The sequence below is a fragment of the Arachis hypogaea genome, chromosome 12 (genome assembly GCF_003086295.3).
Source record: "Arachis hypogaea cultivar Tifrunner chromosome 12, arahy.Tifrunner.gnm2.J5K5, whole genome shotgun sequence".
Taxonomy (NCBI): Eukaryota; Viridiplantae; Streptophyta; class Magnoliopsida; order Fabales; family Fabaceae; genus Arachis; species Arachis hypogaea.
The window spans coordinates 4,150,137-4,161,911 of NC_092047.1; the positions used below are offsets into that span (position 1 = coordinate 4,150,137).

The window sequence follows — 11,775 nt, forward strand, 5'->3', positions numbered from 1 at the left end:
ACGTACATTATTGCATAATATTGTCCACACATATCTTACGTAATTAAGGTCAACAACCACTTTCTTGTAGTTTAGCCAAGAACAAAACATGTGGGAAAAAAAAAAGCAGCAGATACATGTATTTATAATAGAGGAATGCTAGGACCAGTAACTTTTGTGATTTATAGCTATCAAGTAGTCATCAATGATGATTTTAATGGTGTGAGATTAGTGTGAAATTTCATTCAATGGCTCACTTTTTTTTTGCTGGTTACATGCTGGCCAGAATTTAACAAAGTTGTTGGTTCCTAGACTTTTTCTTTATAATATATTATGATGATGGCTAATTAAATTCATGCACTTGTATAGTACGCATGTGACTAATAAAATAATGTAAGCACTACGACGTAGTTTCATATGTCACAACATCAATCATCGAACCCCACAAAAAACTCTATAAAATCCCCTTCTCTCTCTTTTTCACCCTCATTCAAACCATAATCTTATCTCCAAACCCAAATCACATACACAATAATTCACAATCGCCATTGCCAATTGTATTCAACACACACAACATCATGGAAAACCAACAACAACAATCTACAACAACCTTAGTTACTATGATGCCAAGTCCTGGCATGGGACACCTTATTCCAATGATTGAGTTTGCCAAAAGGCTTACCCACAATGACAATACTATTAATGTTCATTTCATCATCCCTTGTGACGGCCCTCCTTCCGCCGCGCAAACCACCGTGCTCCGCTCCCTCCCGGCTACCATCTCCCACACTTTCCTCCCTCCAATTTCCCTCTCTGACCTCCCTTCAGACACCAAGATTGAGCCTCTTATCTCTCTCACCGTGGTTCGCTCCCTTTCTTCCTTACGTCGTACCCTCGCCTCCCTCGCCTCCTCCGGCCACCGTGTATCTGCCCTCGTCGTGGACCTCTTCGGCACCGACGCCTTCGACGTTGCCGATGACCTTAACATTCCCTCTTATGTGTACTACCCTTCAACTTCCATGCTCTTGTCCTTCTCCTTCTATTTACCACAATTAGACCAAATGGTTCAAGGTGAATATAGAGATCTAATTGAACCGGTTCAAATTCCGGGATGTGTTCCGGTTCATGGAAAGGACTTGACAGATCCGGTTCAAGACCGGAACGATGAAGCCTACAAGTGGTTACTCCACCATGTAAACCGGTTTAAAAGGGCAGCCGGATTTATAGAGAATAGTTTCCTTGAACTTGAACCGGGTGCTCTTAATGAGCTACAAAAGGCGGAATCAGGTAAGCCTCCGGTTTATCCGGTTGGACCATTGGTGAATGTTGAAAATGGTCGAACCGGTGATAAAGATCACGAGTGTTTGAGGTGGTTGGATGACCAGCCACGTGGCAGTGTTTTATTCGTTTGTTTCGGAAGTGGTGGGACCTTGTCTAGTGCCCAAATTGATGAGCTGGCACTAGGTTTGGAGAAAAGTGGACAAAGATTCTTGTGGGTTGTGAGAAGTCCAAATGACAAGGTTGCAAATGCATCTTATTTCAATGCTCAAAGCCAAGCTGACCCTTTTGACTTCTTGCCCAAAGGATTTGTTGAGAGAACTAAAGGGATGGGCCTAGTAGTATCATCTTGGGCCCCACAGGCCCAAGTCTTGGCCCATGAGTCCATTGGTGGGTTTATAACCCATTGTGGTTGGAACTCTATTTTAGAAAGTGTGGTCAATGGAGTACCCTTGATTGCATGGCCACTTTATGCTGAACAAAAAATGAATGCGGTTTTGGTCACCGAAGATACCAAGGTGGCATTGAGACCAAAAATTGGGGAAAATGGGTTGGTGGAAAAAGAAGAAATTGCTAGCGTTGTGAAGAGTTTAATGGAGGGTGAAGAGGGAAAGAAACTTCGTCATAGAATGAAGGATCTTAAAGAGGCAGCTACTAAAACTCTTGGAGAAAATGGAGCTTCAACAAAGCAAATTGTGGAGTTGGCTAACAAGTGGAAGGGTCAAACAAGTGTATAGGTCAAAATTATTGAAATTGATCCATGGTGGCTTATTAGCTTCTTATTAATTATTTAATTTCTTTTTGTCTTATTTGGTCTTTTTTGCTTTTCTTTTGTAAAATGAATTCTCTAATGGTGTGTATTACTAGGTTAGAGGTAAAAGATTTGAAAAATGATGTGAGCAAGTCTAGTGTGTATTGTATTGATAACTTCAATGCGCATCTTTTTTTGGATCACAATTTCACATCTCTATTAATATGTGCTGATGTATTATTTATATTATTTATATTTATTTTTTGGATTAATTATTTTGATATTATTAAATTAGATCTTAATTTGACGTTATTGGATTTTTCTAATTTAATTTTTTGTTTTTGATGAAGAATGATGGCGGAAAAAAAAGGTTGATAGTGTTGAAAGAGTGTGAAAAAGGAATAGGTGTTTTAGAGATAAAATTGATAGAAGCAGTAATTTGAATTTTTTTTAATAATTTTTAATTGAATTAACAAAAATTTAACGCTAAAATAATTATATTAAAAGGATCTCATCTTTTATAAATATAATATTAATTTTCCAGTTAAATAAAAGTTAATAAAATGTTTCAATCTCAATCTCTACCGGCTTTGCTTATTAGTATATACGTACGAAGATTACATAAACATTTATTTGGGCTTTTCCTTTCAATACATTAGAATTTGATTTTGACCATTCCCTAACATTTATTTAAACAGATAAGTCGACTAATTTATATATATGTTTATTGATGATGAACCAATGTTAGATGACAAGATCATAAGTTTATTTTCATGTTAGTTTTGAGCGAAACATTAAGATTAATTATCCATAAATAATTAATATATATTCACATGTACCTAATAATTACTCTATGTATACCACTGTAATCCCACCAATCAATTTAAATCATATTCAACTAGGAAAATATATCTTGTGTGCACATAAAGCATAAAATGAATAGCTTGAGAATTTTATATAACTGAAGACAACACAAAGTAATAATGGGACATGGACATTTGAATTGAGCTAATTAAATTAACTATACAGTACCAACGCAAGTTGGTACAGATGGATGAGGGTCTGTCTCCTTTAACTATCTCTCTCGGGTTCGATACTCACTGGAGAATGGAAATGGAGTTTGTACCCAAGAGATTAGTCATTGCCGGCTTGATGGATACCCTGGTGCAAACTAAAAAAAAATTAACTATATAATAATTATCTTAGACCTTCTTCCACTTGAGAGCCAACTCTTCAATTTGTTTAGTTGAAGACCCATTTTCCCCAACAACTTCAATAGCTGCCTCTTTAAGTTCTTTCATTCTATAACGAAGTTTCTTCCCTTCTTTTCCTTCTATTAACCTCTTCACAACACTACCAATCTCTTCTCTTTCTACCAAACCATCTTCACAATCTCTGGCCTTAAGCCTACCTTTATATCTCTAGTGATCAAAACCGCATTCATTTTTTGCTCGGCATATAGTGGCCATGCAATTAAGGGCACCCCATTAACCACACTCTCAAGAATAGAATTCCAACCACAATGAGTTAAAAATCCACCAATGGATTCATGGGCCAAGACTTGGGCCTGTGGGCCCAATTTGGCACCACTAATCAGAGTGCTCTTCGTATTGCTGCTAATCCGATTTTTCATGAACGGATCAAACATTTAGAGGTTGATTGTCACTTGGTTCGACAAAAAGTTCAAGTTGGAGTGATGAAACTTCTCCCAATTCTCCCTTCTGGGCAACTAACTGACATCTTTATCAAGTCTTTATCTTCTCAACCCTTCCATCTTAATCTGAATAAGCTTAGTGTTGTTGACATCTTTTATCCTCCAGCTTGCGGCGGCGTATTAAACCACACTTCCACCTTAACCCATGACAACAATAAAGACGTCTCACGGCCCACAAATTCAGCCAATAGAATACACAAATTCAATTATAATTTTAATCTTTATCTTATCTTTATCTTTATCTTTATCTTTATCTTTATCTTTATCTTATCTTTATTTACTTTTATCTTTCATAGACCAATGTTCTATATATACTTAGTTTTACCTTCATAGTTTACAATTTTCAATCAATCAACAATCAATAAAATTTCTTCATCTTTTCTTTTTTTTCATTGTTCTTTCACAATTTTATTATCTTTGCGTACTCTTTATGTACTCTTTCCATTTTATTAGGTTTCCTCCTCTTCGTCTACGAAGAACGCTATTCCCACAGCCCAAAATGTTCGGTTCTGGTTCACCCTCAGCCAAAATAACTAACCTGAACTCTTCTTGTAGCAAATCCTCCCACAGGATTCGATAGTTATGAACTGGTTGATAATAAGGATCAGTATCTTTATTGGTTTGATCATGCTGAATTTCTGAGCTATTTTGTTGCTTTTGTGTTATTAAGAATATTTTATCTCTCATCCAATGCACTATTTTTGTTTTGTCCCTTTTTTTTATTCTTTTTCATTCTTATGTGGTTGGGAAAGAAACAAAAGCTATATTGAAGCTATATTGTTTTAGAGAGATTTTTTTATGATATTTTTTTTATGTTTTGAGAATGATTAAATGTTATATAGATTAGCCATTGTCATTAGATTTATAAAGAACCAAATTTTAGTTGTAATGAATCTATACACTTTAAAATGACTTTAGTATCAATTTTACTTTAAAAAAATATGGTTTAAAAATTGAATTTTAAAAGCTGGTTTTAACAGTGGATTTTTTTGTTAAAAAATTTGATTTGAAAATTGGATTTTAAAAAACTAGTTTTAAAACTGGATTTTTGGTTGAAAAAACTGATTTTAAAAATGAATTTTCAAAAAGTAGTTTTAAAATTGGATTTTTTGTTAAAAAATTTGGTTTTAAAACTGGATTTTATAAAAAAAAATCAAATTTTAGATTTGGATTTAAAAAAATCGAATTTAAAATCGGTTTATAAGTAAAACTAGATTTAAAACTGATTTGTAAGTAAAATCAAATTTAAATTTTAAAATCGGTTTAAAATCGATTTTTATTTTTTTAAAACAATTTTTCTCTTCAATCTAATTTTGGTTTGATTTTATGAACCATAAAACTGATTCTGAAGTGGATCCAATTTGGATTTATAAAAATCCAAACCATACCCACCCCTACTTTTAAGACACTGGAATCTTGGTTTATGTCGGTTGAATGTAGGAGTCTATTCAAAAAATGTCATCAGTGGAGTTTGTGAGGTGAAGAATGCGGAAGAAAGATGATGCGGCATTTTTTTGCACTAACAGCAAAACTAAATTTCATATGCAAGAGTACACTCTTTTAATTTTATCTCTAAAACGTCTATTTCTTTAATTTACAAGAGTACGCTAAGAGTACACTTATTATAGAATAATATCCTAATAAATTATATTAATTTTTTTCTAATCCTCTTTGATATTTTCCTAATTTTGTTCCCTAATTATGATATTCTAATACTCGTACCCATGCAAACCACAGACACCATGCAAATTAGTTACAAGCGATTGAGACAATACCAAGCTCTGCATGCCGCCTTGTTTTGCACCCATGCAAATTAGTTACAACCCAACTGCAGGGAGGGACTCACTTGTTATATTATATTTTTATTAAAATAAAATATAAATAATTTTTTTTGTATTTTATATTAAAAAAATATTTTGTTAAATTTAATAGATAATAATAATTATGTTGTTAAATTTGATTTAGTATAAAAAATAAATAAATAAATTCAAAAAATAGTGATAATTAATTTTATTATATTTAGTTAATTAATTGAGAAATAAATTCAAAATATATGTTAAAATATAAATATATATTGAAAATAAATTAAATCACATATGTATTTATATATAAATATATTGGTGGCTAATTTTTTATAAGAATAACATTTTTGATATGGGACAAAAATTAAATCATTGATTAAACAAAGTCTAAAAATTAGTAAATGTTTTACAATATATATTGTCAAATATCATATTATAATATTATGAAATTCCACCACTAATATAGGCAATGTTATTTCCTTGTACATTTTATTTATGTATTTTTGTCACATGTAAGAATGGTGGCGTAGCTGGAAAAAAAATTCAAGAATAATGAGAGAAATTCCATCATCAAGTGTATATTTCCTAAGGTAAATTATAGACTTATTTTACTAACTATCTATCACTTAGCATTATATATTGGTTTTCCTAAAACATTTTATTTGGAGAGTAAACCATTAAAATGTCTCTAGAATTATTAAATTGCTGACAAGAATAGTTTTCGAATTTACTAATGACAAACTATTCTTAAAATATTTTAAAATATAAAAAAAAATTAAATTTTTTTATAAGTGTTAAATGATTTTTGTATTTAATAAATTGTTTATGTATTTTATCAAAAATATTTTGAGAATATTTAAGTAACTATTTAAAAAAACAAAATAAAAATTTGATTTTTAAAATTTTTTATTTTAAAAATATTTTTTGTCACTATAATAACAAAAATGATCCATTTGAAATAAAATAATCACATTTTAAAAATAAAGATGTATGTTTTTTTAGGTTATAGATTCTTTACTCCTTATTTCATGTGGAAGTATCATTAACCCACCTAAAAATAATTATGAATTGAATCCTATTTTTTTATTTTTGAAAAAAGTAATAATTAGAAATTAATCCCTATGTTTATTAATTTATACATTTTTTCTCTTTTTTATTTTGATCCCAAATTCAAAGTAGTGAGTCATTTGCTCTGATAGGATTTTACCCTTCTTTCAACTACTATTGTCATTGTCTCTTCCTCTCCCTCTGCCATCTCTCTCGTCCGCTCATCTTCGTCGCGCAACTCGCTTCTGCTGCCGCCGCTTCCCCCGCTTCCGCTTCCGCTGCCGCCACGCAACCATAAAAAATAAAAATTATAGATAAAACCATAAAAAAAGTCTAGATTAAATGATTGTCTTTAGACATTGTTCACGCGTAGCTGACCCGATTTTTAGCAAAAGATTTTGTTTTTGCTATTGTACATGTTGATTTTGGACGGTGTGAATATTTGTTACCAAAATGAAGAAATTAGCAACAAAAATGATGGAGCTTAAAGTTTTTTATTATCTAATAAATAATTGATATTAAAGTTTAGCTGCATTTATTTAATATTGTGTCACGTGATATGGAGATATGACTACAATGTAGTTAAATATTTATTTACTTTGTATGATTTTTATAAGAAACAACCTAAGCTTGAGTTATATGTACAGATTGTAATGTTCCACGACACATTTGATATCATACATAAGATAATTTGCAAATAAAATTAATCTTTTGGGTGAACTAAAATTAATGTTGATATAGTGGTATGTGAAAAGAAAATGTGTAGCCTGTGTACATAACTCTTGGATAGTTGAATTTTCTTGTGTCTAAGTGCCATTGAGCTGAATTTTTAGGCGGATCTCTTTATCAGATGTGCAAAGCGATAAAGTAAATTGATCAGTAATGTTGATCAGCTTTCTCCTGGAGTTAATGGTGTAAAGCTATCTTTTCACGATAAGGAAGGTTAGTTCACTCCATTTTTAGTGAGTATTTTATGACCATCATAGTTTAAGGAGTGTGACAAAATAGCATCAGTATTGTAGCTTGAGATTTCTATGATAGCTTTTGATTCTAATCTAGTTCAACTGGTTGTGTTAAGTTGCTTGAATTTCCTCTCCCTCTCCTTCTCTCCACCCCTTTCTCTCATTTTCGTTAAATTTGGCCACTTATGGTTCAAGAGGCACCCACCTTGCCTTATTGTTTTGAGGTGAAGCGTTTTTTATTTTGTTTATTTTTTAAATAAAATTTTAAGAGAGTTTTAAAATAACAGTTGAGTTGTTTCCACGCGAACTCAAGCTTTAGAATCAGCTAATCACTGATGCTTGTATCAGATTAGGCTGCCTGCATTACACCCTTTGAGGTGCAGTCTTTCTCTAGACCTTGTGTAATGTAGAATGTTTTGCAGCGGGGTGCCTTTTTTTTGGAGAAAAGGGGGTATCATTCTCAATGTAACCTTTGCCTATACTGTAATTATTCCTCATTAATGCATTTCTGACCCTTTCTATTTGCTTTATCCAATGGCAGAAAAATATCATCCGACTTTTAAAATTGTTTAGGTGATGCTTTGGGTCAATGGTCCCATCATATAAGTCCATATCAGGACTTTCGAAGTTCCTTGTAACTTTCGCCCTCATTATGTCCTCACTGAAGGGATCTTTCCCTCCTAAGGGAGAGTCTTCTCAGTCGCTGCAGGAGTTTCTGGCTCGGAGGGCGGACTCTAGTCTTGAGAGCTTTTCTTCAAGCTCTTTCCGTCGTTCGACCTCTCTTCTCAAGCTCCTTTCCGCTTCTCGCTGTCGCTCCAATTCTTGCTCCAGCTGTTTGAGCCGTCCTTGGTGGCCATGTAACAATCCCATAAAATCAGTTGCCTGGAGTTGTCCTTCTTTGCCTGATTCGTGATCCTCAGAGGAGTTTCTCTTTGGGTCTTTTACCCCTGAGGTGCCTTCTTGGTGTTGATTAGTCGCTCCTTGGTGAGAGACTATAGCCCTGTCGTTGTTACAAGCGTCTTGATTCTCTTGCTCCGAATCAGATGCTATATTTCCGTCTTCGTTCAAATTGTCTGCCATCATGGGTTGATCTCCAGGTCCCCGACAACGGCGCCAATGTTACGTTGGGTAACCGGAGATTAATGGACTGGTCTTGTAAGGTTGGCCCAAACGTCAAGAAGAGGTGGTCTCCGACTCAATTTGTGTCTGGGAGCCGCTGTCCGACCTGTGTATGTGAAGAAATGGGGGGGTGGTACCTGCAAAGACACTCCGATGCCTAAGTCAGCAAAGGGTTAAGCAGGTTCAGAGAGTATTGGAACTTTGAGATACCTGAGGGGTGTGAGTGTATTTATAGTGGTGAACTAATAACCACCGTTGGAGTAGCTCCACCTTTTAAGGTGGGTAACCGTCCCTTTATCTTAGGAAAATTGGAATATGATTCCTAGAAGTGGGTTGAGAGATTTTAGGGACAGTTACTTATTTAAATAAGTGTTATCTGTTAGTTATCCTTCGAACCCGACTTCTTTGGAGTGAAGTCTTTGTTAAATTCGACCTCTTCTAAGGAGGTCGGTTGATAGCGAAGGCTAATCTTTAAAAACCCGGCCTTAGTGTTGGGTATGAATACACACATATATATATATAAAGTTAAATCATTATTAAACAAATATTATTAAACATTTTAATCGCAATCTGCCGGCTTGGCGACTTGGCGTAGTATACCAAGATTACATAAATTTTTTTCTCAGTTAAATAAAAGTTAATAAAATGTTTCAATCGCAATCTATGGCGGCTTTGCTCAGTATATACGTACGAAGATTACATAAACATTTATTTGGGCTTTTCCTTTCTATATACATTAGGTTTTGATTTTGACCATTGGCGTAATGAAATTGCTATAGTTAAGTTAATAGGTTCTTCCGTCCAAAAAAAAAAAAAAGGTTAATAGGTTATCAACCAACAAAACAAAAGAAAAGGTTATGAACCAATGTTTGTTTGGTACCCCCAGCTCAAGACGTAAAAAACTAATCTAGAACAGATTTAAATTCTATGTAAAAATTTGTTGTTAGTCCCCTAATATTTATTTAAACAGATAAATAAATTAGTGCTCGACTAACTTATATATATTTTTATTGGTGATGAACCAATGTTAGACGATGACAAGATGATAAGTTTATTTTCATGTTAGTTTTGAGCGAAACATTAAGATTAATTATCCATAAATGATTAATATATATTCACATGTACCTAATAATAATTACTCTATATATACCATTGTACCCCACCAATCAATTTTAATCATATTCAACTAAGAAAATATATCTTGTGTGTACATAAAGCATAAAATGAATAGCTTGAGAATTTTATATAACTGAAGACAACACAAAGTAATAATGCGACATGGACATTTGAATTGAGCTAACTAAATTAATTATACAATAATTATCTTAGACCTTCTTCCACTTGAGAGCCAACTCTTCAATTTGTTTAGTTGAAGACCCATTTTCCCCAACAACTTCAATAGCTGCCTCTTTAAGTTCTTTCATTCTATAACGAAGTTTCTTCCCTTCTTCTCCTTCCATTAACCTCTTCACAACACTACCAATCTCTTCTCTTTCAACCAAACCATCTTCACCAATCTCTGGCCTTAACCCTACCTTCATATCTCTAGTGATCAAAACCGCATTCATTTTTTGCTCGGCATATAGTGGCCATGCAATTAAGGGCACCCCATTAACCACACTCTCAAGAATAGAATTCCAACCACAATGAGTTAAAAATCCACCAATGGACTCATGGGCCAAGACTTGGGCCTGTGGGGCCCAATTTGGCACCACTAGTCCCTTCCTTTTAGTTCTTTCTACAAATCCTTTAGGTAGAAAGTTCAAAGGATCATTAAGGATATTATTCACATTGAAAAAAGACCCACTAGAAATCTTGTCATTAGGGTTTTTGATAACCCATAAAAACCTTTGTTCACTCATCTCTAACCCTAGTGCCAGCTCATCAATTTGAGCACTAGACAAGGTTCCACCACTTCCAAAACACACAAATAAAACACTGCCACGTGGCTGTTCATTTAACCACCTTAGACATGCATTATCATTATTATTGTCCCCATGCATCTTGGTTTGATCATTAACCATATTAACTAACGGTCCAACCGGATAAACCGGAGGCCTACCCGGTTTAACCTTTTGCAATTCCTTGATGGTACTCGGTTCAAGGTCAAGAAAACTATTCTCAATGATTCCTTGAGCCAACTTAAACCGCTTAGCATGTTGAATGATAACATTGAGAATTTCATCATCTTTAAGCCCATCAGCTAGGTCTTTTATATGAATTGGGACACAACCCGGGATTTGAACCAGTTCGGTTGAGCCATTAGATTCACATTGAGTTGCTTTCCATTGTGGAAGGTGGAAGAAGAAGGACAAGAACATGGAAGTGGAAGTGAAGAAGATATAAGAGGGTATGTTGAATTCGGATGCTATGTCAAATGCTTCAGTGCCAAAGAGGTCAACGACGAAGGCAGTGACACGGTGGCGGCCGGAGGAGGTGATGGAGTGTAGGGTTTGGCGAATAGAAGGGAGAGAATGATGGATGGTGTGTGAGATGAGAAGCTCAATTTTGGTGGTAGATGGGAGGTCAGAAAGTGGCACCGGCCGGAGAAAGATGTGGTTGATGTGGCGGAGCATGGTGGTTTCCGCCTCTGTAGGAGGACTATTACTGGGGATAATAATAGTTACCCCCAGATCGTAATTTTTAGTGAGTTTTTTGGAGAACTCAATCATTGGAATGAGGTGACCCTTGCCGGGACTTGGCATCATGAATACTAATGGGATAAGACTTTGTTGTTGTTGTTTTCGTTGTTTAACATGGGATTCCATTATAACAAATGATGGTTGATTTTATTTCTATGTAGCAACAATGTTTAAGGTGGAGATGATGGTGTGTGTTGTTTTGATGGGAATTGAGAGGGTTTTATAGACGGTTAATAAGGCTATAATATTATTTATGGGACCGGATGAATAGGTCACGCACGTTCAATTTTAATTATTGCATGAATTTGCATTAGAAAAGTACAAGTCTCACATACATGAACATATTTTATATATCGAGTATCATTTGTATCTTTCGTTACGGGAATGATTTTTCTTCTAAAAGTAATGCTTAAAATATTTACTTAAATAAGTTTTTAATTTTTATAAAATATTTATGTTTTGGTTTTTGTAATTCTTTTTG

The 11,775-nt window shown here is 34.1% G+C and overlaps 2 protein-coding genes across 2 annotated transcripts; one reads left to right on the forward strand and one right to left on the reverse strand.

Annotated features, from left to right (window-relative positions):
- The first annotated feature begins 335 nt into the window (after positions 1 to 335).
- On the forward strand, positions 336 to 2,214 carry LOC112726466 (hydroquinone glucosyltransferase). Its single transcript, XM_025775866.3, has one exon. The coding sequence runs from the start codon at positions 558 to 560 to the stop codon at positions 1,992 to 1,994; it is 1,437 nt and encodes a 478-aa protein (XP_025631651.1). The 5' UTR covers positions 336 to 557; the 3' UTR covers positions 1,995 to 2,214.
- Positions 2,215 to 9,815: 7,601 nt separating this feature from the next.
- Positions 9,816 to 11,472, reverse strand: LOC112726467 (hydroquinone glucosyltransferase-like). Its single transcript, XM_025775867.3, has one exon. The coding sequence runs from the start codon at positions 11,418 to 11,420 to the stop codon at positions 9,978 to 9,980; it is 1,443 nt and encodes a 480-aa protein (XP_025631652.1). The 5' UTR covers positions 11,421 to 11,472; the 3' UTR covers positions 9,816 to 9,977.
- Positions 11,473 to 11,775: the final 303 nt, after the last annotated feature.

Excerpts from the sequence above, each read along its gene's own strand:
- LOC112726466 (XM_025775866.3), top strand. The coding sequence starts at position 558 with ATGGAAAACCAACAACAACAATCTACAACAACCTTAGTTACTATGATG.
- LOC112726467 (XM_025775867.3), bottom strand. The coding sequence starts at position 11,420 with ATGGAATCCCATGTTAAACAACGAAAACAACAACAACAAAGTCTTATC.